Source organism: Microcaecilia unicolor, chromosome 6 (assembly GCF_901765095.1).
Source record: "Microcaecilia unicolor chromosome 6, aMicUni1.1, whole genome shotgun sequence".
Classification (NCBI taxonomy): Eukaryota; Metazoa; Chordata; class Amphibia; order Gymnophiona; family Siphonopidae; genus Microcaecilia; species Microcaecilia unicolor.
The window spans coordinates 122433301-122461161 of record NC_044036.1 but is presented as its reverse complement, the minus strand read 5'-3'; the positions used below and the strand labels follow the sequence as shown (position 1 = coordinate 122461161).

Sequence of the window (27861 nt, the reverse complement as noted above, 5' to 3'; positions counted from 1 at the left end):
CCCCCTTCTCCCCTCCCCCACCCCGTGGGGAAGCTCAAACACACACAATTCCTCAACCGGCCCCTAATGGAAGAACAAGAAGGAAGGGAGGCCTGGCCACCTAGGTGTAGCACCTCCGGCCACAAGCTGGGTCACAAGGACCCCTGCCCTTACTGTTCAAACAGGAGATCCCAAGTTCTCTCTCTCTTGGTTGTTTTTCATTTTTTCCAAATTGCTCTGGTGTTGACCCAAGGGCCCCAAGTGGAGCTCTCCAGTTAACCAGCCTAACTGAACTAGTCAAGACAGCACAGGCTTACCCACATCTATCATCTGCTGGACACTATTTATAGGATCACTCTGAAGTCAGCAGTTCTCAGCCTCCATGTGCTGATAGGAGTATGTACATTCAAGCATCTGGACCAGTCTGGAAGGATGCTAAGGAAATGTATCTTTGTCAGAAAATACTATCAAGGACAGGCCACACATAAATTTGAAACACAGGACCTAATATTCAGCAGGACGTATCCAAGCAGGAGCAGTTTTATCCGGATAAGTCCCGCTTACTGGGTTACATCCTGATAGTGCTGTGGAAAATCTGGTCAGCGCCAAGGAGGTCCAGGGGCCAAGTCCAGGGGCCGGGAATTACCCACTTAGCAACAATATTCAGTTTGCTAAACAGGTAACTAACCAGATAAACAGGAAGGCTGTCCTATCTTTACCTGGGTAGTTATCCAGGTACCAGTTTGTTTTAGACCATTCCTTCCGGTACCATTGTTTGTTTTTTTGTACTCACACTGGCTTTCAGTGACTTTCTTTGTTGACATACTGTGACTTCACATTTTTGAGGTGGAGTTTTTTTTCAATCCACTAAAACACAACAATTGTGGGGCACGGAAACATTAATTCGCCAGAAAATTCTATAAGAAGATTCTCCAGAGAATCTTCTTATAGAGTTTTTTTATTTAATGCCATTTGGCTTTTTTCTTCACCTGTGCCACATTCTGTGTTAGTGACAGGTAGTGGGCAGTGATCTAGTTTCTACTGTAGTCCCTGTTGTTAACACTTGGTCTTGGAGTGGTGGCGTAGCCACGGGGGAGGCCTGGGGGACCTGCTCCCCCCCCCCCCCAATTTGGGCTGGCAAGAAGCTTTTGTGTAGTGATATTAGCCACTGTCCTGCCTGTCTTTCTTCCCCCCCTCCCTTGCGTGTATGCTTGTGGGAAAGCAGAGCAGGCAGTGTGGTGTCAAGTATCAGCGCAGGAAGGCTTCTGATGGCGGGGCTTGGGGACCCCTGCCAGCCCAGGTATGTAGGGCTGCAGTGTGGGTGGAGAGCAGTGGGGAGGAAGGGCAAAATGTGCCCTCCCTATTTTGGGCTCAGGCCCTACCCAAAATCAAGGTCTGTCTACACATCTCTTGGAGGGGGTATTTAGCTTTGAGGCTTCACTCCTTGCCTTTTTCTCTCTTTTTTTTGCTTTTTCTCTCTCTCTCTCATTTGTGCTGTTTTTCTGCACTTTATTTGGTTTTGTGCAGTGGTCAAATGCACGTCAGCAAGCTGAACAGGGTTGTTTGAATTATTTTGTGTATTAATGGAGGCACCATTTCTCTCCTCCACGGTAATCAGCATTGCTCTCCTCCACTCTACCTCCCCCCCCCCCCCCCCCCCCCCCAATGACTGGATCTCTGGCTATTATTAGAAAGAATACGGTATTTATTTGGCGTTTGCCAAATATTTTATGCTAGTATAGTTTTATTATTTTTTAATTTTAGTATGTTAATCACAGACTGTACATCTATATATTTTTTAATGAAATCTGATTTGCATATTTTGTTAAAATTGAAAAGATGGAATATAAGTTTATTATTAAATATTATTCAAGTATATAGAGTGAATAACGTTAACAGTTTAACATTTGTCAGTCCTCCATAAGTATTTTCTCTGTTCGACTGTTTTCTTCATTTATGTTTACTTTTATTTTATGAAAAAAAAATATTATGTATTAGAACATGTATTAAATCAAGGAAGACATTATTATATCTTATTATTTCAAATAAAAGCAATCTGCCTGATCGGCCTTTGAGATGGGAATTCAATGGTAGGAACATTCTTTTCAAATAGCGCCATGCTAAATCAGCTGCCACCATGATGGATGCAACCTGATCCACTGTTAAGAGAGAGACATGAACAGTTCTGACTTTTTAATTTTTGGCTCTGATGATTTTGGTATATACAATCCTGCTTCTTCAGCATCAAAAATCCCATAATGCATCATGATAGGGGCGGGGGAAATACCCAAATAATAGCCTTGATCAAAAAATCCTCCCTATAAAACCAGGTTACTATGCTTGTGGAAAAGGAGTGGAGGAGTGTTTTCCCACAGGTTGGACTAGATCACTGCTCACTTTGCATCATTGTTTGATCCCAGAACACACAACACAAAACATCATTTTGTCTTAAGCTTTTACTCAGCTGGAATTTTCTGCTAGACTTACCTGGCCTTCCAACAACTCAGAGTCTTCCTCTTTCACTTGCCCATTGATCAGAAAAATGCTTTTCTCAATTTGTGCAGCCCAGTCTGTTAACCCACTCTTGAAAGGCAAAAAAGAAAATGCACCAAGCTTTTAAGGATGATGTGCAGACAAAAAGAACGTAAATATTATTAACAAGATGCCAGCTTTCTTATAACCTAAACATAAACATGCATTCTATTAACACACAACGGAATACCTATTATTCATGCAAAAATTCACAGAATTATAGTCTCTCTTGGAAAGATAGTTCACAATCCCAATGTAAGAAAACAGGATTAATTTCAACTCAAATTATCCTTTTAGCCTCCGAGGGCAAATAAAGCCAACATCTGAAATGGTTACAACATTAAAGAAAAAAACAAAAACAAAAACTTTTTGCCTCCAGCTTTGGGTAGGTTATGTGAAACGAGAAAGTGATCTCAATCCAGCTCCAGGGATGCAGGCAAGTGTTCACACCATGGCTCCTGCCAGATTTCTATGAATCTGCACACCTAGTCTCTGACTTGAGAGAGGTAGAAGGTAGGTGTTTGGAACACGTAGTGGAACGGCTACTATCCATCAAATGACCTCTGCTCTGCCCACAAATAGTAATTTGCCTTATTTTAAATCTAAGCTCAAGATAAGTTACAGTCAGGAACAGTGGATTCTTCCCTGTCCCTGTATGGCTGAAAATCTAAATTGTACCCGAGGTAACACAGGAAGGAATGAAGAGAAGAAGAGGGATGAAGAATTTGAACCCTGGCTCCCTGATTCTTAATCAGCTACTCTAACCATTAGGTTAGTCCTCAATATCTTTTTTTTTTTTAGGCCCAAATATATTAATTTCAGCCTCATGTGGGAATGCTGCCACTCTGAGCAGCTCTCATTATAAACTAGGGGCATTTTAACAACTGTATATATTTTTATTCTCTCTTTTAACCATATGAATGGGAACTACAGAAATGCTATTTTTGTTTTTTTTTTTCACTCCCCATAAGAGATTTCTATACTGCACTTCTCCTACAGGTCCCGATGATCAGAAGCAGACGCGGGTGCCGCACCCCAGGATCAGAGCTGGTGATCGTGTGAAACAACGCGCTTGCTGGCTCTGATTGCAGATTGCATGCAAACGAGGGTCTCCCACATTCCTCCGTAATGATCAGCAGGCAGCGTGACAAACAAGAACGCTATTCCTGCTGCAAACCCTATACCAGCTTGGACCTGGCATTAGGGTTTGCCAGCAAGGGGGGAATGGGGGAGACCACTGAAGAGGTTTTACAGGTCTGGGACTTTCTCCTGGACCTGTCAAACCTAAGCCCTCCCTCCTCAAACACAAGGCCTGGAGGTCCAGTGGACCTCCAGGCCCCCCCACCCCAAAACTCTAAAGGACTCTGGTGATACAGTGGGACCACTACGTTCCCCCCCCCCCCCAAACATTGAAAAAAAATGGCCTGGTGGTCTAGTGGGACCGCTAGCCCTCCCTCACTGCACCCCCCTTCCTCCTCTTCGGGGGCCTCTTTACATTGCATAAATTTGATTGCTATTAGCTTTGATTATAGGGGCAGTATAGCCACACGCTGTTCCAGTGATATTTTTAGAGCGTTGTTTAGAACAGCACGGTGCTTCTGATCGGCCTGCCAGAGCAGTTTACATCAGACTACAAATATAATAAAGTGCTCTGGCTGAAGTGTGGGAAACCGCTAATTGTTAAAAATCTCAATGAGAGCAACCACAGATGTTGGCAATGTCAGGAAAGCAACAGAGCACCGGAAAAAGAAATGAGGGTCTTGCAGATTGTAACATAGTTGGAAATGGATTTCCCAATTCTCATGAACCAGGCAAAAAAGATATATATAAAAGGGGATTTTACAAAACTTTTCTAGGGATATTATAATGATACATGACATTTGTATCCCACACATAGCAACAAAGTTCAGTGTGGCTCATACAACTATTTCATATTTTAAAATGTTCTAAATAAAAAAGTTTTCAATAACTTTCAGAAAGCCATATAATTGGATTGCCTTCTAATATCAATTGGTAATTCATTCCACTGAGTAGCTGCCAAATATGCAAATGTACTAACAAAGACCTTCTTGTACATCATCTCTTTTGGGTTTGGGTATTGTAAAATTAAAAACTACCTATATCCACGAGTAATGGTCCTCAATGATAATCTAATTAAATTAGGGGTCATTTTACAAAGGCGCACTGATAAATGGCTTGCAGTAGTGTAGACGCGAGTTTTGGGTGCACGCCGATCCATTTTTTAGTGCACCCATAAAAAAGGCCTGTTTTTTCCCCAAAAAAATGGATGTGCGGCAAAATCAAAATTGCTGCGTGTCCATTTTGGGTCTCAGACCTTACCGCCAGCCATTGACCTAGCGGTAAAGACTCTGGGCGGTAATGATCTGTTACGCGTGCCCGAAAATAAAAAAAATATTTCAGACGCGTGTCGGACGCACATCAAAAATGAAATTACCGCAAGAGCCACACTGTAGTTGGGCGGTAACTCCATTTTGGCGCGCGTAGACACTTATGCGGCTTAGTAAAAGGGCCCCTAGACATATACGCTGGTGCAAAGCTTAAAAACAACTTACATGTGCACTGGCAACCAATGCAGTTGCACCAATAATCGGGTGACTATCAAACATAGATACCTCAACTATCAATTGTGCCGTGATATTTAACAAGGTTCAAAGATTTTTTTATCACCACTTTCTTACAGCCAATATATATTATATTATAATAATCGATGTGCGACAGCACCATTGCTTGTGCAATCAATCTAAACACTTCTGGCTTAAAATTTGATCTTATATGGCGTAATTTCCATAATACTCTGAACTCCTTGTTAGCTACTATCTGTCCTTACTCTTCAAATGAAAGACATTTATCCAAGGTCACTCTCAAGATGTTCAGGGAGGACTCCAATGGTAAACTGATATTATCAATGCATAGACTATTCTCGATTATGCCCCTCCACGTATGTTCAAATTATTTGTATTGTATTATTGTTAATGTTTCTTGTTAGCCATATTGAACCCAAATTTGTTTGGGATAATGTGGGATATAAATGTCCCAAATAAATAAATAAATATTGCTGCTTCTCTTTTTATGTTGTGCATGTATCTGGCTCTAGGCCTTCTATCTGTTCCTCCATGTGCTCCAGTCAGTTACCGATCCCTCGATCACCTTCATCTCGTCCCTCAAAGCTCTCAACCAACGAATAATGTCCCCCTTTGAAAAACTTAACTGCTGCTCGCAACAGATGTGCTCAATTAACCATCATCTGATTCAGACTGTTCCGGTGCCATTTTGGAACTGGTCAAGTCATCCCTGCCAGACTGAAAGCACCAAGAATCCCCAGTATTCAGTGCAAATTAAAAATTTCTCCAATCACTTCCGTGTAGAACAGTGGTTCCCAAACCTGCTACTAGAGGCACCCCAACCAGTCAGTGTCAAAAAAAGTCTAGCACCCACCTGGGGCTAACCCTGTGGCCACCTGGAGGGTCTGTCCCCAGCAATGCTCAGGACCACCTGCACCTGGGCACGTGCTCTGTACTAGCACCCTCCTCCCACCAACTGTGTCCCACTTGCCTCTGGGCAAGTCTCCCATTCTCAAGTTATTCCCCGGCGATTTCTAGGACATTGTGGCCACAGTCCCAGGAGTCCCATATTTCCCAGAAAGCACTAACAGACCCAAAAACACAAACCAGGATTCTTAGTCCAGGACAGCAGAGCTAATAAATATAGGTTTATCATCATGAAAATATTGAACAGTGAACTTTTGGGAAAAAAAACTGATGGAAAAGTATGGCAAGCAATAACAGATAACCAAAACAAGGATTAACTGACCTATCCAACACTTGTTACAACCTGGGTAGCACCTGGGGAGTTCAGGAACTTAAATGTTCACAAGCTTTGAACAGGATATCAGGACAGAGATGTTTCTCCTCTGTACCCCCACATTGAGATTAAAGAAAAATCTAGCACCTCCTGGCTAGATTTGAACTCCTGGGCCAATCAGAGCCCCAGGGCATTGACTTTGAAAGAATTTGGCCAATGGTACTGCAGATTAACTTTCCATAAACTTAAACTGGAAAAAAGAAAGTCTTTTTGTGCAACAGCTTTAAAACTCAAAACAAGCGCCATCTGCTGGCCAATTAGGAGAAATACAATTAATAAAATAATACGGTTTTCAGGCTCAGAAACCCACTGTTTTGTCACAGTCCGGTTTTCAGGCTATCCACAATGAGATCTGCATGTACCACTAGCGTTTTTTGCTCTCACTACAAATCAGGACCAGGATTGGGAACCACTGGTGTAGTAGACATTAGAAGATATGTGCTCAGTAGCTCTCGATCACTGCAAATTATCAAAACAGAGGAAGAAAAATATCACTTTTTATTTACTGCCCCATTGGGGCTCAACTCTCAGATGTCCACACTCCTTGGATGACGTCACTTCCTCCTGCTTCCCAATTTATTAGTGGAGTTCCTGTGCAAGGTGGCTCAGAAGGCAGCTGGAGCGGCTGACCTTGGCCAGGTTACTGGCGTTGGGTGTGATTGTTCTGGTGTTTCTGGATGAGAGACAGGTTTTGGCAGGTATTGTTTTTATTTTGTGGTCCCCAAAAAGAAGGGGTCTGTTCATCTGATCTTGGACCTCAAAGGGGTCAACAAGGACATCAGGGTCTCTCTCTTTCACATGGGAACTCTGCAGTTGGTCATTGTGGCTGTGCTCCGAGGTGAATTTCTCACCTCTCTTGATCAGTCCAAGGCATATCTGCACATTCTGATTCACCCGGACTATCACAAATTCTGGGTTACTACTATTTATTTATTTAGATTTTGCTCACACCTTTTTCAGTAGTAGCTCAAGGTGAGATACATTCAAGTACACTGGATATTTCTCTGTCCCAGGAGGGCTCACAATCTAAGTTTGTACCTGAGGCAATGGAGGGTTAAGTGACTTGCCCAAGATCACAAGGAGCAGCAGTGGGATTTGAACCGGCCACCTCTGGATTGCAACACCGGTGCTCTAACCATTAGGCCACTCTTCCAATCTTGTCAGCTTACAATTGGTTACTTCCAGTGGTTTCACTTTTCAGCCACCTTTTCAGAACCTTCCATTGCCCCATTTCATTACTCTCATTAGCTTATCTGGGTTGACATGATCTCCCTTCAAGGAGACTGTCAAGCTGACCAGACATTTTTGAACATGTATATACCCACTCATGGGGCAATGGTCTGAATTGACTTAAGGAAAGAAAATTTGTACGCAAGATATAATTTCTCCTTTTCTCCCATGTGGCAAAATTAATGCTCCTGTGAGGGAATTCTGATTTTTTTTGACTGGCGGCTACTTTGATTATCTGAAATGGGTGGTAATGAGTGAACCTGATAAGACAAAATGCACACATGTAGGATCATACATATTGCCAAGAAGTACTCTCAGCTGTTCAGAAAGCTCGTTCTGACCTGTCCATTTTAAAAGAACAAATACCACAATGATCTGCTAAGTGGCCCGTTATGCAATATATGATATCAGTATAGTTACCCGGATGTTCTTGTGAATCTCACGACTGGCAGAAGTGGCAGAGAGCGGAATCAGGAGGTTAATGCCAACAGCACACTCTAGCGGTAGCCAAGATGATGACACATTGCTTTGGTATTTCCAATCAGCTGGTTTGGCGGAACTCTAATTAATAAATAAATAAATAAATAAATAAATACAAGCTGCTATTTAAAATTGTAAAAAAAAAAAAAAATGGAGAAATCATATGTATGAGCTATTGAGGATGGAGAAACTGACTGCTATAAATGGGGAGAAAGTGACAAATTGCTTTTTGGCTATATGGGAGTCATTTATAAACTGTTTGACTCCAAGACTCCGTAGCATATGCCTTAATATGTTATCTCTGTAGCATACTCCTTAATGTTAACCCTCAATATTGAAAACTATTTAATCGGCCAGGAATGGCTCCTGACAGGTTAAATAGCGTTTAAGCACCTAACCGCAGATATCCAGTGGGAGATAACTGGTTATCTCTCACTGAATATCCACTAACTGGCTATATTGCATGATAGGCTGCAACAACTCTGAGAAAACCTTATTCAACTGGTACAGATTGAGTTTTTCTTATAGTCTTTCACCAAAGTGATTGGATATTCCTCAAGGTGCTGTCAGATCATTTATTGTAAAGTGCAAATAATTTAGCAATACCAGTGACGATCCTATGTTGGCTGGCACCTGGGGCAGATGGCCGATGCACCCCCCCCCCCCCCCCCCCCCCCCCGGGTGCAGCACAACACCCCTCCCTGGCTCAATGACACACACACACACACCCCCGGCGCATCACCCCCCCCCCCCCCCCCGGGTGCCTTCTTAGCTGCTGGGAGCATCTGCACGGCTCTCGGCTCCCTGCTCCCTCTGCCCCGGAACAGGAAGTGACCTGTTCCAGGGCAGAGTGAGCAGGGAACCAGCGGAGCCGACAGGTGCACGGCTGCTCTCTGCACCCCTCCAGCAGTGTGCACCCGGGGTGGATCACCCCCACCGCGCCAAACTTGGTACGCCGCTGAGCAATACCAGGCACTGACTAAATCAGGCCTTCTAAAGTCAGTAGCTGTGAGTTAAAGAAATTACTGAGGAAGATCATTATGAGGCTAAGATTATTTTAAAAGAACTACAGAGATCTCTGATTGAAACTAGGGAAATGTTGATTATTCAACAATTTCAAGATTACTTCATTAGCATGGCCTGTATGGGGGAAAGGGGGTGGAAAGAAGGCAGCAACTGCTGATAAAAAGCCATAGATTACAGAACAAGTGTGTGGTGTAAAACAAAACACAGCACAACTCTGTTAAAACTATCCCTATGGCAAAACATTACAGTGGCAATATTATGCTGTGGGGATGCCTTGCAACAATGGAGACAGGAAGGCTTGAGAAGACCTGGAGAAAGATGGATGTTGCAAAGTACAGGCAGATCCTGGAGGAGAACCTATTCCACTCAGCCTTAGACCTGAAACAGCAGGACAACAATCACAACACAAAGCAAAAGCATCATTTGAGTGGCATAGCAAAAAGAAAGTGAATGCCTTGAAGTGGTTCAGTCAAAGCCCAGAACTGGAATCAACATAAAATCTGTGGTCTACAGACCATCCCCAGTAAACATAAAGAAGATTGAACAATTCTGTGAAGACAAGTGGGGAAAATGTTGCCATGCCCACTGTACAAAACTTGAGGATGCCTATCCTAAATCACTCATGGCTGTTAGAGCTGCAAAAGGGGCTTCCACCAAGCATAAAGTCAAGAGGTGTGACGACTTGATGCAATCAAGAATTTTTGGCTTCTTCTTCTTTATTTTTTAAAAATATTTCTATAATTGTTTTCACATTGAAAGTGTAGAGTATGTTGCTTAGTTCAATGAAACAAATGTCTGCTTTAATGTACTTTGAACTGTATTGTTTGTGAAAACTGTAGAAGGGTGTGAAGACTTTTAGAAAACACTGTATGTCATTCCAAATGAACAAAGAATACTTATGGGAGTAAATGTGTCAGCCACTTATACCCTGTTCATTTCTTACATGCACATGCAAAAACATACACACACATTTGCATATGGATGTTATGAAAACTCTGCATCCAATATTGTTCCTCAATATTGTTTATCAGCAGCACAAAGATAAAATTTAAGTAGCATGAAATAAACATTTTTGGTGCATCTTTGTGTCTGGTGCTTGTTTGTCTGAAGCTACCCCTCTTTCTTAACCCACACCCCTCCAAACTGTGCTAGCTCTCCCCTTTATACGGTTCTTTTCTTCTCCTTACAACTTCAAACACACTCTTTCTCACACACAAAACCACTTAACCCCCGTCTCTCCCCCAACAAGTTTCTTTAGCTTGTTGCCCCCCCCCCCCCCCCATTGCCTCTCCTGCAGATCTTTCCTCCCCATCTCTACTTCTCTAGCTAGTTCTCCTATCCCTCCCTCTCCAGCTCACCTTCAGACACTGCAAGCATCCCACCCTGACCTAATTGTCTTCTTGCATTTTGCAGCTTTCAGTGTCTGAGCCACATGGTGCCCAAAATCCAGCAATGATCTCAAAGACTCAAGAAAACAGCATAAGGCTTGGATCACCAGCCACTTTACAATCTGAGAGAGCCACATGAAGCAGGAAGAATGGACAGAACAGCTTCTCTTTACTGCAGCTTTCCACACCCCACCTCCTGAAGGCTGGCAGGTAAATTCCATGTTATAAAATACATAGTGTTGCCATACTGGGACAGATCGAAGGTCCATCAAGCCCAGCATCCTTTTTCCAACAGTAGCCAATCCAGGTTACAAGTACCTGGCAAGATCCCAAAACAGTACAATACATTTATGCTGCTTATCCTAGAAATAAGCAGTGGATTTTCCCCAAGTCCATCTTAATAACAGTTTACGGACTTTTCTTTTAGGAAGCTATCCAAACCTTTTTAAAATCCCGGTAAGCTAACTACTTTTACCACATTCTCTGGCAACGAATCCCCCCCCCCCCCCCCCCCCCCCGGGCTGTTGCCACAGAAGTTCTGTTCCATTCAAGCTCTCCCTGCTATTTGGAGAATGAGCTAGCTCATTAACTATGCATGCATGCATTATGTGGTAAATTCTGGGGTGCATCATCACGTAATTCCTGAGGGTGTAATTGATTTACAGATGGAAGACCACAATTACAAAATGTATTGGTTTAAACAAAAAAAAAGTCTTTTAGTCAAGCATTTATTGATAATATATTAATTCAATTTACCAAATTGGTGAACTTTTCTCCCTAGGTATTAATCATATTGGTTCAAGAGAAAACTGGATTTGTTGCAGGTTGTGATATCTTTAATAAAACTGATATAAAAACAGTCCAATGATTGTACATCCAGATTTTGCAAGACAGGACCCACACTCTCTCAACAGTCCATAGACATGTCACTAGATAATGTTTATAACTGCTTGGACAAGCATTCATCAGATTTACCTTTGCATCTCGAACATCATAGGTTCGACACAGCATTCTTTAGGAGTTAAGGAAAAAGCATATATGTCAAAATAAAATCATGAAAACCAGAACTATTTAAAGACTGAGGACTTTAAAGACAAAAAACAGGATCCTATTGTCAAAACCTTTTTCCCATTCAGAACCTTAAAGGGCTGGTGTTACGAAGGAGGCAAATAAGGCAATTTGATCTGGGCCTGTCAAAAATGAAAGAGATACACCTTGCTGGTGAGCTTCGGCAGCCTCTTTCAAATTTCTGTCCTTGGCCTGAAAACGATCGACACTGACCCCGAGTGCCTATAAGGAAACTTTTGAATATGACTTCAAAGGTCAAGGTCTAACCCTTGGGGCATATATAAAGAGTAAGTCAATGGAGACTGGCACAAGGTTATAGAGTCTTACACCCATACATAACTGGCTCAGCTTTAGATCAGAGTTATTTGGATTGACTTGGATTTATTCATTTTATATACCGCCTTATACCTTAGTGTCAAAGCAGTTTACAAAATACAATCATATGAAAAAAACAATTACAATAAAAAATGTAAAACAGCAATGAAAAAGCATTTTGGAGTTCCTCAGGCAAAGAGTTCCAAAGAGAAGGACGAATGTAAGAAAAAGAACGCTTCCTAGTAGATGAAATTTTCATAACATTCAAATTGGGAAGTTGCAAAATATTTTTTGGAACCCTGTGTGAAATGAAACTATGTTTTTAAAACAGTTCCTATGAGAAAGGTGTCCTGCTCACTCAACCCCCCCCCCAAAAAAAAACAACAACAGCAGCAGCAACAATACACAATCACCAACTGGCACCATACTTGGCAGCCTCAACAGAAGCACCAAAGAACTCATAGGCACCCTACTGCTCTTAGAAGTGGTCCCTTCAGAGGAGGGTTGACGCATTTTAGTATGACAGTGTAGGGGGGATACAGTGCCCCCATCAGATTGTACCTGTTCTGAGGGTGGGACAGGATATAATGTTGTCCCCCCCCCCCCCCCCCCGAGGTAGCACAGTTTGATGTGTCCCTTCTCCCCACCAGTGATGTACCCTGCTATGGCAGTGGGCACTTAACAGTGTCCCCCTCTCATAGCCCATGTTGTGACTATTTTGTAATGGATCAGGTTAAAGGGCCTCCTGTGCTGTGCCTGTTCTGCAAATTCAATTTGCATTCTGACTTCTAATCCTGTCAATTCAGCTTCATTCATATGTACCAAACTCACTATAAAAGTTAACAGAAAAAAAACAAACTAACTATACAGCTTAGAAGACTCAGGGACATTATGTATGTAAGTGTCACGTGAGGTATCTGCTATGCCTTTAAAGAATACATTTCCCTTAAAATCCTGCTATGACTTCAATGGTGCAACAGCAGAAGAGTCAAGATGGCTTCCAAGAGGCTGTTTCAAATCTATTCTCTGCCATTGCATGTCACGGATGCCTGCACTGACTAATCCTCACCACTGAGTTGCACCTTTTCCACAACATAAAGTAAACAAGTTTGGACAAAAATAATCATTCTAAAAGTAAAAAAAATTCAATTGTGAGGTTATAATTTGCTTAACCTACAAAAAAAAAAAAGTTTGATTTATCAGTATAGAAATTTCTAAATACAAATACATAAGAACAGAATAAACAAAACACACAACCTAATTGCTATTATCTGCATTTGAAACCAAGCCCCACAAAACTGAAATTCAGGACCATTCTGGGATTTTGGGGTCAACTTCCTGAGCCTTCAATTGGCTCTTTACTCACAGAAATCCCTTCCTCCATCCAGGAGTCTGCAGACCAGACAAACAGATGGGAATCTCTCCTGCTGCAGAAGAGGGCTAGGCTGGCTGAGGAGCCTGTATGAAACACACTGTTCTTTCAAGATAAAGGATACTTCTTTGTGACAGAACAAAAGTGCAGGGTCACTCGATCTGAGACATCATTCTCCATCAGCCTCCACAATCTGCTCTTCATTGTAGATTTTTCCACTGTAAAAACTAACTGAGAAAGACAGATTTCAATTGTTTCTTTTCCTCCCCCATACGTATCATCTTGTAAAGAATTCCCCACAAGTAGGAAATGAAAAAAGGGAGAGCAGCAAGCTTAAATTTGGCAGCTTTTCCACTGGCAACGATTCTATTCACACAACGTGAGCAGATGTAGTCTCTGGATCTGCATGTATAGTGTCAACGCTAAGGAATCAATTGTTTCTTCCCCATTCTCCCTTGTATTGTTTTTCCAGCCCTACACAGCAGGTAGTCTTATATAAATTTTCCATGTACAAAGTCAGTTTTACATGCAGAAAATGGCTCTTAAAAATTGGACAAGTGGGCACATTCTTGCAGGAGTACCACTCTTAGGGCTTCTTTTACTAAGGTGTGCTAACAATTAGCGGGAGGATTGTGAAAAATTTCAAGAGGACCTTATGAGACTGGGGGACTGGATGTCTAAATGGCATATGACGTTTAATGTGAGTAAGTGCAAAGTGATGCATGTGGGAAAGAGGAACCTGAATTATAGCTACGTCATGCAAGGTTCCACGATAGGAGTCACAGACCAAGAAAGGGATCTAGGTGTCGTCGTTGATGATACGTTGAAACCTTCTGCTCAGTGTGCTGCTGCGGCTAAGAAAGCAAATAGAATGTTATGTATTATTAGGAAAGGAATGGAAAACTAAAATTAGGAAGTTATAATGCATTTGTATCACTCCATGGTGCGACCGCACCTCGAATATTGTGTTCAATTCTGGTCACCGCATCTCAAAAAAGATAAAGTGGAATTGGAAAAAGTGCAGAGAAGGGCGACGAAAATTATAAAGGGGATGGGACGACTTCCCTATGAGGAAAGGCTAAAGCGGCTAGGACTCTTCAGCTTGGAGAAAAGGCGGCTGAGGGGAGATATGATAGAGGTCAACAAAATAATGAGTGAAGTTGAACGGGTAGATGTGAAGCGTCTGTTTACGCTTTCCAAAAATACTAGGACTAGGGGGCATGCGATGAAGCTACAATGTAGTAAATTTAAAACTAATCAGAGAAAATTTTTCCTTCACTGAACGTGTAATTAAACTCTGGAATTCGTTACCAAAGAATGTGGTAAAGGTTTAAATAGACTTGGGGAAAATCCACTATTTCTGGGATAAGCAGTATAAAATGTTTTGTACTTTTTTGGGATCTTGCCAGGTATTTGTGACCTGGATTGGCCACTGTTGGAAACAGGATGCTGGGCTCGATGGACCTTTGGTCTTTCCCAGTATGGCAATACTTATGTACTTATGTATGTACTTATGCTAAGACGCCTATTTTATTTCTAGGGGCTTCTGAGTATTTAGTGCACACTAACCATTAGTGCACCTTAGTAAAAGGAGCCCATAGACACTTGCTGGGGTGGAATTCTGATGTACATGAGTATTATATATCGAGCAGCAGGTCGTGACACACACTGCAGAAGAACTGAAGGGGATGCCTTGAGAAAGCTTTGGACAAAACATGTGTTGGCACAATTACCTCCGCTATGCAAGTCAGATAAGTAACGCTTATCATGATGAAGGAATAGCGTTAGAGCATAAGTTAATAAGTTTACAGACATTGACTGTTTCTACAAAAATTGATAAATAAAATGAAAAAAAAATATTTCAAAGATTTTGGATTGATGAAGACTTTCAAAGCCTATAGTTTAAGTGGAAGGTCACCTCTGAAGATCTGTTTTCTATATTCACATTACATGTATATTTACATTTTTTAACAGAAGAGATTATTATATAGTATTTTGATATTAGTTGAACAGCTGTTGTGATAATTTCTGTATTTAGAGCCGGTGAGATTTACTTATTATATAAAATAGGCAAGCACAGGCACACATTTATATCTTCTTTATCAAAGGTGTAAATTTGTGAAAGGCGATTTGCGTACTATTGGGCTGGTTCTAGGTGCCTGTTTTATAAAGGAACACAGATGCCTATGTTGCCTTTATAAAATAGGAGAACAAAAAAAGGAGGAGAAGATCCAAAACCTTACGGCCATAATGAATGGTTTACTGGAGCTGATAACGCATGGCACACCAAGAGTGCCATGGCACTGCAACTGATTTACTAAAGGACTGATTTCTTCTAAACATTTGCCACTTGCATTCCCACCGACATATGCTCACAGGTTTGATGACCCCTGAGGCAAGCTTACATGCCAAAACACGGCTGTATCGGGTCCTACATGTGTCATATTTGTGACTTAAATAAAGGTCCTTGATCTTTAAACATCCTCATTGTATTTGCCTCACTGCTTTGTTGATGTCTTTACAAAATAGGCACCTTTTTATTAAAAAAAAAAAACCCTTCATACTGTCCAGTTCCACATTTTATCACTATTTTCTGTATACAGTGCTGAGTATAAAGAAACATAATCCACCAATTAAAGGTATGGAGCATATAAGTAGCTTGATAAACAAGCAGAATAGCTTATAGAAATCCTTGTGCCAAGGAATATGAAGGCTAATCATATATGAGGTTGCCTAAGCAGGAAAGGCACACAGATGTAAACATTGCACCAATTTTATAAAGACAACTATGCACCTCTGTGTCATTATAAAATGACTTTCCTGAAAGCTACCTGCAAGGGAGTCTATAGGATGCTGCCCCTCTTCCTTTCCAGAGCCACCTTAAAACCTATAGTCCCGTCCAAGGGGGAAGTGGCACATGAGGAGTGGAGCCAGGAGGCCATGGTCCAGAAGAATATAAGCTGAGGCCATAGCTAAGTTAAGGAGGCCTAGAGGAAAGCAGCAACATTAAACTGCACTTGCAGCCACCACCCATGCAGGAACTGCTACAGTCAGGTAGGCCAAGTTCAACTTGGACCTTTGTAACTTTGGACTTTTGACTCAAGTAACTGATTGAGACTATATTGGTAACTCTGGAGAACCAGGCCAGAGACAAGTAAATTGTACTGCCATGCTGAGAAACAGTAATGTATGCCGTGGCCCTGCAGAACAGGCCACTGGCTAAACCCTTTTTGTGTTTTACAATTAAAAAGGACAATTTTGTGTTTATTTTCTTCCCCCTACCTGTGAATGGAAGAGGATCCCTCTACCTCATACTTATAATAAATCATATTTTCTTTTACCTACAACCGCTGTTTGGCACTGTCTTACCTGGGCTCCAGACCCACCCTCGTTCACGTTACCACACTGCCACACAAAGCTTCACTTGCTCTGAGCAAAGGGAGCTTTGTGTGTGTATGTGCCAGCATAAAAGTCAATGCTTTTATACATATTTTATAAGCAATTTACAATACCAGATAAATAACGTTGATAAAATAAAAAAAATAATAAATAATTTAACAGGGGTAACAGGGTTGTTTCTCTTATCTTTAGGATCAGGTCCCAGGGCATGTCTTTTGGCCAGACAACTCTTAACAGTTCCTTTGTGCACTGCCACTGGGTCTCAATCCCTGGTTACTTACTTTACGCAATACAGTTTGGGCATCTTTGCTCTGCTCTGGAGAGGTGATGATAAAAACTCCCAAGACAAGCAATCCTCCAGGCAGCATCCGAGAGACCTAAGAAACAGAAGCAGCAAGAAACAAGATCAGTCCTTGCTTTCTAGGGATATTTTGTAACACAGATTTGGAGGAGCTACTTAGAAAAATATGCCTTATGTCTTACAATCATCTTTCTAAATTATACATGCTACTATGTCAGTGTAAGTTCCAGACTAAAACAGGCATGTTTCCTGTATGTTGGAGGTACTCTTAAGGATTTCAAATCACCTTCTTGCCACACATGGATGGCAATGCAGTGAGCTGGTACAGCAAAATCATGCTGATACCTGAAAATCAGCATGATTCCAGAGCAAGATCATTTTCAGGCCAAAGGATTCCCATAGATTCCCTTCTAAATGACACACTTCAGTTGACCCTCCTGCATTTCCATTCACTCTTGCAAAAGGCCTATCCATGTAGCTCTGTAAACTGTCACAAGGAGACCTCTAGCTTTGCTGCCACTGCACAGAAAAGTGGGCATCTCCAGGAGCTGTAAATGGGCATGATACCATCCTCTCGGAGAGAGCGAGGAACATGAAAGGGAAAGAGATCCTTCAAGGGAAAACAACAGAAATAGAGAGAGAAGGAAGTTGTAAAAAATAAAAATAATAAATCAAGAGAGAGAAAAGAACAAAATATTAAAAACAGTCAAACAAACCCAACACAAGACAATTAAAAAAAAAAGAGGAAAAGATATGAATAGACCACGGCTAATATCTCTACAACTTCAAATAGAGAAAGTACCATCAGACATCATTAGTCAATAGCAATTCCATGCTGAAGGAAAATTTTACAGTTTATTAAGGTTAGAGAAAATATACTTTACACCCTTCAACTTAATAACAAAGATATAGGAATCTCAACACAAATGTTGTTCCTAAGGAAATAACACTTTGAGGTCAACCTCCACATTCCTATCTTTACCTCTCTCCCCTTTAAGCTGGCTCCCACCCCTATATATTTTTGGAGGCTTGTTTGTGGTGCCACCTGTTGAACACCTATTGTTTTCTTCCAGCATCACATAGCTTGCCATCAGTTTGAACTGAACGGTGGTGTCTTGTGAGAAGAGAGTGAGATTTTGGACAGCATATAGCTCAAACTCACAGAGAGCTGCGTGATAAACAAAATAACTGTTACTGTTATGGAAGTATCCCAACAGTAAATCTGGAAAAGATAAGGGAGGAGATAGTGTACTGGGGAAAGAGTCAGGGAGCCATACTTAGGGTCGATGGAGGCCACCACTGGCTTTGCAGCGAAGAACACAAATCTAAACAGATTTCAGGAAATACAGATATTGTAGATCCCAAAAAACTTTCTTGAACTTGAAGTACATCTCATATGTTCAGATCTTGTTAGGTTGCAATGCATAGGTGACCAGCAGCATCGCTCTCAAACAGGGCTCTAACTGCAAATTCTCCAGAAATATCAAGACTACATTCTTCATCTCCTCATTTATCTCTTTCCTCCCTTTTACTGAACTCTGGGATAAATATATACCCTGGTTATTGGTGAAATGGACTGAGGAGGGACCTTTACAACCTCTTTATACTACCTCCTTAGCATATCCATCAGAAATAACATGCCTGACTGGGGAACATTTAAAAATCACATGTTGAAACATTTCCAACTTGTGGTGCACTACTCCAAGATCTTTTATTAACACACTATTGCATCTCAGCAGCTTTGGCCCCTAAACTCACACGTACCTGAACAATTCCGTCCACACCCTCTTCCAAATTGGTGACACTTCTGAAAACACCATTAACGTGCTGCACAATAGATTTCTCCATTCCCACAACTGTCACCTACATATTGTACACCGCTCCGACTTGTTCGCAAATAAGGTGGTATATCAAATTGTATTAAACATTGCTGCCACTATGGGCCAGCATTTCTCCATGCATTACAAACACAACTGCTGGACCATGCTCAACATGAATCTCTGGATCATCTGCGCAACCAACCATGTTCCGAACAAGACAAGGGAAACAGATGACTTCATCTTATGCTTCTCCACTGTGACTCTAAGTAGCAAATTCGTGGAGCTCTTCAGAAAAGCATCCGTTTAGATCATCATCTGGTTTTCAGGGCTTGACAGTAGTGTGTCCAATCACTTTGTTACTCTTCTACAACCAAGCAAACTGAGTTAGAATAAGGAATCATGAGCTGGTCTTACCTGGTTGGCATGTTCTGCTATCCATTCCTCATCAAGGTCACTCAGTTTCGGCTGAATAGGGTTGCGTTTGGGGCTCTCGCTCTGTTCTTCCTTGGAGGGAGTCCGAACAGCCAGCAAGATATAGTCTCGTTGTGAACTACACTACAAAGAGCAAGTAATGGTAAATGGCTGGAAATCGATCCTTTCTGTGTGTCAGTTCAAGACAGTCAGACAAAGCTGCTCTCTCTCATCACTTCTATTTGTGTTACAGAAACCTTTAAAGAACATACGAAGCAGCATGTGAAAATCAGAGGGACTGTGGCACCCAAGGAAAGAAAGTGCTCGCTCTATATCTGTAGCTTGTAACCTCATTTGGGACACAGACCCTTTTGATAATCTGAAGAGAGCTGTGGATCCTCCTCCCAGAAAAAAATGCATATGAATGCATACACCCCCAGGGACCTGATAGCAGGTATGACCTCACACAGACCCTGCAGCCGCCCTGCCCTGCCCCCTCCTGCAGAATGTTCTTCCTATTACCAAGGCAATCAGTACAAGGGGTGTGGATGCTCCATGGTTCAGTGAATTAGTGATTTCTATAAAGTCCTGGGCTGATATTCCCTCTGAAGCTACTAGTCACATACTAACTCTTAATCTCTCTATATAAAAGGCAACACCAACGTTCTATGAAGCCTCCAGCCGGAAGTGTGAAGGGGGCGAGATATCCAGTTTCCCTATGAGTGTCTGCCCTGCCCTCTCTGTAACACAGTCAGTGAAGGAAAACAGCAGAGCACGAAATCAAATCGCTGGTTCTGTAACAGTGAAGGACTCAGAGGGGGGAAGGGAGAGAGGCCAGAGGGCAGGTAACAGTGAAGGACTCAGAGGGGGGAGGGGAGAGAGGCCAGAGGGCAGGGACACACACACTCCCACATGCACACAGAAGAAAACATTGCTAGCCCCCATTTCATTTGCATCAGAAACGGGGCTTTTTTACTAGTTTTTTTATATTACACTGCAAATACATGCTATTTCTTTGCTTATCAAACATCCAGAAATATTTAACAATATTTCAATATCTAGTCTGGAATGAAAAAATTTACAGTGAACACTTGAGCAAACGACATTTTTATCTTAAAATTCACTGTAATCTGATAATGGAAGGGAACACTTTCTTTAATTCCTATCACTGGGACTATTCTAGAAGCCATTGCACACCACCTTCCACTGCACTGCTTCCACCACATGCACATTTCTCTTATACATATTAGGTGTGGATATCCAGAAAACCTGACTGATTTAGGAACCACTGCAGTAGCCGATGCTGTGATATCATCACAATTGGACTACTGCATTGCCCTATACATTGGTCAACCCAAAAAGAATTTGCACCAGCTGAAACTAATTCAGAATGCTGCAACACAACTGATAAGAGATCTGCAAGTGGTGTGACCACAATGCACCCTTCCTGCAAAAACTATACTGGCTACCAGTACCTTTCAGGGCTAAATTCAAAACTCTATGTTAGATTTTCAAGGCCCTCACACAAAATGCGTCAGAGTACCTAAAGACTAAGTTAGTCCTTTACATGCCTTTGAGACCTCTAAGGTTCTCTCAAGGATCAGCAATATCTGCACTCTTTAACAAAAGAAAGTTCACAATGCGATACCTGCCAGACAGCCTTCTTAGGAGAAGTCCCCGTTGCCCTGGAACTTACTCCCCGAGGGCCTACACTGAATTCAGGACTACCTCTACTTATTGAGCTGACACTGTAAGTATTGTATCTGTGTTAGATGAATGTTCTTCCATACTGTCTGTTATGGTGTATCATTGGTATTCCACTGATGCTTATCATATTTCTGTTGTGTATTTGTTCTACTGTATTGTTCTAATGTACATATAGCTGTGTCACTATAACATGCTATACCTATTGCTAGAATTTAATCTACCCATCTTTATCTTTTGTATTTATGTTTATATTTGGCCATTTAACTATTGTTGTGCTGTTAACACAATTGTACATTTTATGTAAAGTTATGTCTGTTGTATACTGCCTTGGGTGACGCGCTTCATAAAGGTGGTTAGCACCAATAAATGAATAATTGGACATTGTGGAAATAATTATTTTGTTTTAAAACAATTTTCAAAGTCAGGGACACAACTACAAGTGGGCAATGCCCCTCCCTCCCTAATTTGGGGTCATGCCACCCAGTCAACTACAGCAGCACAGGTCGCTGAGAAGAGAACCAGAAGTGGTGTCAACATCTACAATGCATAGTGCCCACTCAGGTTAACCTCAAGCCCATTAAAAAAAAAAAAAAAAGAAAGAAAGAAAAAAGAATCAGTCCTGGTTATGCCACTGCACAAAGTTGAATAAAAATAATTTTTTTGGGCACCTGAAGTCAATCCACAGATCACTTTTCATTCTTAAAACAATTACATTCTGACCGAGACTGGTTTCCTGAGGCTTGATGCACCTACCTGTCCTATTAACAGTCCAGTAACATAATTTTTCTCTGTAGAAATAAAACTGGAAAGGTATTGTCCCACTGCTTCCTCCACAAAGTAACTTCTCCCCATTTCTGAAGTGTCAGCAGTCAGGAATACTGATCATTTCAGTCTGAAAAGCAGAAACACTGTAAACTTTTAAGTTTCAAATTCAACAGCTTCAGTATTTTATCAACAATGTGGCCAAGACACATAAAGTGAATATGAATGAGAAATTATTTCATTCCATTAGATAAAATGTCCAAAACAGCACTAGTGGGTCTGTATGGTGTTAACACTTGTGATAGTGCATTTTGTCAATGTTACTGTTAATAATCTAATATGGCTTTAAACTATATACACTACAACATAAATTAGGAAGAGAACCAAAAAATATCAAACCATGCAGAACAGAAAAAGAGACTCTCATAGTCAAAACTGTAAGCAGTGGTAAAAATTAAATAATAAATTAGGAAAAAGCCTCAAGAAGGTCCCAGCTACAAGCTGAAAGAGCAGGACATTTTCATCATCGGCATAAAAACCTCCTTGGTAAATTCAATCACAACATTATTTCATTATTTCATTTGCAAGACAGCTATCATGGACCAAGCTGATAATCAACATCTACCCAGCTCAGTGGTCCTAATTAGCCAAGGCCTTACCTCATCTACTGTCCACATGCACAGCTATATAAACAAGTATCTGTGTGCCCAGCTCATCCAATCAAAGAACTGTTCTACATGTGATACAATGTCCTCATGCACTCTTGCTGCTAACTCAGGGACTCTCAGGAAGGACAGAGAGCACCTTTCTTTGATAGGTATCATCTTACCATCCAATATATAGTTCCTAGGGGGAACCTCTGAGTGCCTACGCATTGCTCATAATAAACTTGAATGACAACCAGTACAGGGTTGAATATCAGCCATAGCTAAGACTAGTTCCAAAGATGGCTGTGTGCATTCCAGCTTCATTGCTGAGACAGCCTTCCACTATGAGCACAGACAGAAGATAGAATGGAGCAGAGGCATCCTATTTGACCTTATCAGTGGCGTACCAAGGGGGGGGGGGCGGTGGGGGCGGTCCACCCCGGGTGCACACCGCTGGGGGGGGTGCGCTGACCGGCGCACAGCACCCCCCCCCCCCCAGCGGCATGCACCCGGGGGGGTTCTTTCGCCGGGGTGGGGGGTGCGCTGCACGGGGGGGGGGGGGGGGGGGCGGGGCGCATCGGCGATCCGCCCCGGGTGTCGGCGCCCCTCGGAACGCCACTGGACCTTATCCAGGAGCCAGCTGTGAAACATCAGCTTGGAGGCCAAGAGAGGGAGAGATGGAACCTGCCATGTGGGAAAGCAATGGACTTTTCCAAGTGCATCCAAAGGGTGAGGATAGTGTCATATTACTTATGGTCTAGTGCAGGGCTTGACATACCCCAGGCGCCAGGGTAACTATAAAATGGGATCTATGTCTGGGTTCTGCAGCTCCGAACACATGGGCACTTTGCTGGGGCTGAGGGAAGGAAACAAAGCAGTTCCAATACCTCTTACCTCCTCCTCTAAAGCTGCACGCACACAGCCCCATCCCTGGCACTGATCAGAAGTGAAGGAAAGATCAACTCACATCAGGTCACAGCTTCCTCCTCTGCTGCTTTGGCTAAATGTAAAATCTGAACCACTCTACTAGGGTGAATACTCTCCTTTTAGGAGACTTCCCTCTTCCACGGAAGCACAGGGGCTACCAGACTGGAGGTGGGACTTCTCTACAACGTCCCTGTAGGTCTCCCCTATGTACCTCCCTGTCTCCCTCAGCTCCTCCAAGTCTAACCTCAAGAGAAGGGACTCGTTCTTTACATTGAGCACACACATATAATCTCTCGCCAACTGAGACATAATCAGACATGTGACACTCAAATGTAAAAGACTGGATAGCACCCTTCTCGCTGCTAGACTGCACAGTAAGCATGAGAGTGAGGAGTGGCCTAATGGGTTAGTGCAGTGGGTTTCAGACCTGAGGAACTGGGTTCGATTCCCACTGCTGCCTAACCGTGGGAGAAGTGGATTGAGATCCTGGGGAACTGGGTTCAATTCCCACTGAAGCTCCTTGTGACCCTGGGCAAGTCACTTAACCCTCCATTTCCCCAAGTTCAAATAACCTGAGATTGTAAGCTCATCAGGGACAGAAACTACCTACAAAAATAGTATATGTAAACCGTTTTGACTGTATCTATAGAAAGACTGTATATCAAGTGTGGTATAAACAAACAGAATTCTGTGCTATGCAGTTAGCAGGCTACTCATTGTCTATCTGGCGTCATCCAGGATATTCTATTTTATGCTGCTCATGCTGGTTTTTTATGAAGAAGATTCCTTATATCCTTGTTTTGACATATAATTTGATACCGATCTTATTTAAGAAAGATACAGACTAGCCCCTGACGCAGCCCTATTGTTGGGCGAAACACGGCCTGTGTCGGGCATTTGTTTCATACACGGTATCCTCAATAAAGTCTTTTTGGCTATTATACTGATCTGCTGGTTTGTTTTCCACACTAAATAAAAATTACAGTCATTCCAAGTTTGGCTCCTATATTTTTGGGGTGGCTCCTAGATTCTTAAGAAATTTATCGAGCCCTGGTCTAGTGGACTAGGTAGAAAGTATTTTTAAGTTCCAAGTAAGTCAGGACCTCTGGCATGTGGTTCTTCATTGTTTATCTCAGATGTTCCCAAACTTGGTCCTGAATATTCATTGTGGATATCCTGAAAACCTGACTGGCTGAGGTGCCTCCAGGACCAGGTTTGGGAACCACTGGTTTATCTGTTAGTTATGTATCAGGAATAATTATTAGTTGAAATGTTATAGCTACTTCACTGTTCTAACAAGTACCGATAAGTTTTACTGCTAAGTTTTTTTAACTGTTTTACCATAATAATATCAGTTTAATATATATATTTTTATATTACTAATAAATACATTTCCAAAGTGTGGCATTCTTCTCTCATATTATGAATGCATACTATGAATGCTGGAAGATAGTAAGGATTGTACTACAAAACTATATTTGATGAGATTTGATAAAAGAGATAATTTTTGGAAGGTTTTTGCCAATGACGACGAGATCGTTTGAACATGTCAGCTCTATAAATCTGATTTTGAGCTCTTTGAGACTTTTCCTTCATTTTTATAAAATTTTTGATATAGTCAATGTTTTCATATTGTGGATTATTCTGTTTATTTTAGCGATTTTGTAATTCCACACCCACTTTTTTGTTGCCTTAGTTGATTCTTCTCTCATATTGCCAGTAAAACCTTCATGAGAACCTTTTTCTTTGTTTTGGGACCAGATTAGTGCAAAATCTTACTCCAAACTGAGGATTCTCAACCCAGTCCTCGGGACACACCTAGCCAGTCAAGTTTTCATGATACCCACAATATATCATGAGGTACATTTGCATACCAAGGAGGCAGTTTTATCTCATACATATTTATTGTGAGTATCCTGAAAACCTGACTGGCTAGGTGTGTCCCCAGGACTGGGGTTAAGAACCCCTGCTCCCCAAACAGATGAGACAAGCCACAAACTCTAACCAGAGTAATGATTAGCTAATCAGCTATCTAGCCCTACAAGCAGCATTGGAAGAAATTGAGAATACCAGCTGCTCTCTTCCTTTCTTAGGCTTCCTGATTACAAATGAAACATGGAACAAGGAGTAAGAGCAGCAAAGGGGATAATGAACAGAATCTGGTCAATATTCAAAACAATTTAACTGCTGACCAGTTAAATCGCTTGTTCGTGGCTATCCAGCCATTTTCAGCGGCACTTAACCAGTTATCTTCGCTGAAAATGACTGGTTAGTGTCTAAGTAAAAATCCAACTATGTTAGGGGCATTCCAGGGGCGGAGTCAGTACTCAGCCACTGATGTTACAATATTCAGAACTTAACCAGCCAGTTTTAGCACATAAACGTGACTGCAGAAATCATAGTCCTATCTTTATGCGCTAGACCATGGCCAGTTCAATCAGTTCAGAACTCCGCTGCACGCCTTATATTCCGCTTGAACCGATATACTTATATCACCCCTCTCCTCAGGTCACTTCACTGGCTTCCGATCAGATACCGCATACAGTTCAAGCTTCTCCTGCTTACCTACAAATGCACTCAGCCTGCAGCACCTCATTACCTCTCTACCCTCATCTCCCCTTATGTTCCTGCCCGAAACCTCCGCTCACAGGACAAATCCCTCCTCTCAACACCCTTCTCCACAACCACCAACTCCAGGCCCCGCCCATTCTGCCTCGCATCACCTTACACATGGAATAAACTTCCTGAACCCCTACACCAAGCCCCCTCCCTACCCATCTTCAAATCATTGCTCAAAGCCCACCTCTTCAATATTGCTTTCGGCACCTAACCTTTATACCTTTCATGTAATCGAGAACGCCCCAAATTGACTACCCCTACTTGACTGACTCTACATTTGTCCATTAGATTGTAAGCTCTTTCAGCAGGGATTGTCCTTCTGTGTTAAAATTGTACAGCGCTGCGTAACCCTGGTAGCGCTTTAGAAATGTTAAGTAGTAGTAGTTGTAAGTTCAGAATATTGACGTAACCAGTTATGTCCAAGCTAGCTTAAAAAACCCCAGATATTCAATGCCAAAGTCAAGACATGGCCCGGCACTGAATATCCGGAAATAATGCTGGCAGTCAGCTAAACGCTCACTGCCACTGACTGAATATTGACCCCAGTGTTCTCACCCTGTTAACCTAGCACTACACTGTGGATAGTACTGTAGAGCACATGGACAAGTAGCCTAATGATTAGAGCAGCTGAGAATGAAGACAGCTACAGCTTAAATCCCAGTTCTCCCAATGCCATGGATATAAACTTAGATTGTAAGCCTCAGATACCAGTTTAGGCAGTTTTGGGGGTTTCAAGTCTTGCGATACTTCCTCTACTGCACAGCTCAGGCTTTCAGAGAGTGAAACCATAGTGGGGGAAGTGGGAAAAATGCAGCAGTACTACAAGGTTGATGACAACAAAAACATTCGGGGGCAAGAAATACCAGGTGCCAGCACGCAATTTCTAAGTCCCATGGGGACCTAGGATGTGTCGAAACCAAAAATGGTAAGTCTCACACATTAGGAGTGTTTCCTCCCGTGAACTGTCTCAGTCTTGCACCCTTGTGAGATCTCCTCTCTTACTCATCTGAGCTACAGTGCCAGTGAACTGACCTGATCATTACTTTCATGAGGAGAAAACCTAATGGAAGAAAAGGCAGGTGGCTACAACAGTAGGAAGAAATCAGATCATGCCTTCCTGCATAATGCCTCATCCCTCTTCCTTGCACCTACAAGTATGTGGCATCAATGCACATATTGTTAACCATGGAGCAGAGGACAATTTTCAGTCTTTTATAAACTGTCCTCAGGAGTGTCAAGCCCCATCTTATAGAGAAAAATGGGTTGCATAATGCTGTATCATAGTGTTATATACCCTTATGCAAGTACTGCAAATTTGCTGACTCTTTAAAATTGAAATACTACCTCTGCTATTGTTTTTATGATTGGTATTTGATATTGATTGTGTTGCCGAATTAGGGCAGAACAGAGACTTATTTTTATCTTTGTAAAGAACTCAGATATTATTAGCTAACTACTAATCATTTCTATAGCGTTACTAGATGTAAGCAGCACTGTACACATATGCAGGTACTTTCTCTATCTCTAGAGTGCTCACAATCTAAGTGATAGATTGTGAGCACTCTAGGGACAGAGAAAGTACCTGCATATAATGTGTACAGTGCTGCGTTTGTACTCCGAGGCAATGGAGAGTTAAGTGACTTGCCCAAGGTCACAAGGAGCTGCAGTGGGAATTGAACCCAAGTTACCAGGATCAAAGCCCGCTGCACTAACCATTCGCTGAGGAATGGCATAACAAATTAAATATGACTTATGGCCTATCTTGCCTCCACTTTGTTTATATCCTTATAGAAGCACCAAACATTTAACGCTGCTTTCGTTGTTTAATGCTGCTTTCGTTGTTCCATTTGCAAAGCAATATGACTGTTAAAACTTTTTTAGATTTATATTTTGGACACACCTGAAAAATGTCATGCTTTGGTCATCCATCTCGCTTTTGAGGAGATAAATCTCACCCTTTGGGATAGCCCACCTCTAGCATCTGTGCTTTAACCTT

The 27861-nt window shown here is 42.0% G+C and overlaps 1 protein-coding gene across 3 annotated transcripts in view; it reads right to left on the bottom strand.

The window, feature by feature from the left end:
- ODR4 (odr-4 GPCR localization factor homolog) overlaps positions 1-27861 on the bottom strand; it is a 56687-nt gene that overhangs the window by 28208 nt on the left and 618 nt on the right. Inside the window, exons 2-8 of one of the 3 annotated variants that reach the window (XM_030207478.1) lie at positions 21664-21818; positions 19207-19347; positions 16953-17048; positions 13397-13503; positions 11493-11529; positions 8044-8184; positions 2467-2562 (exon numbers count right to left, since the gene is read on the bottom strand). In XM_030207478.1, the coding sequence (XP_030063338.1) occupies positions 2467-2562; positions 8044-8184; positions 11493-11529; positions 13397-13503; positions 16953-17048; positions 19207-19347; positions 21664-21762 (717 nt within the window). In that variant the 5' untranslated portion in view covers positions 21763-21818. The remainder of the gene's footprint in view (positions 1-2466; positions 2563-8043; positions 8185-11492; positions 11530-13396; positions 13504-16952; positions 17049-19206; positions 19348-21663; positions 21819-27861) is intronic. The other 2 variants (XM_030207477.1, XM_030207480.1) reach the window with 2 other exon arrangements.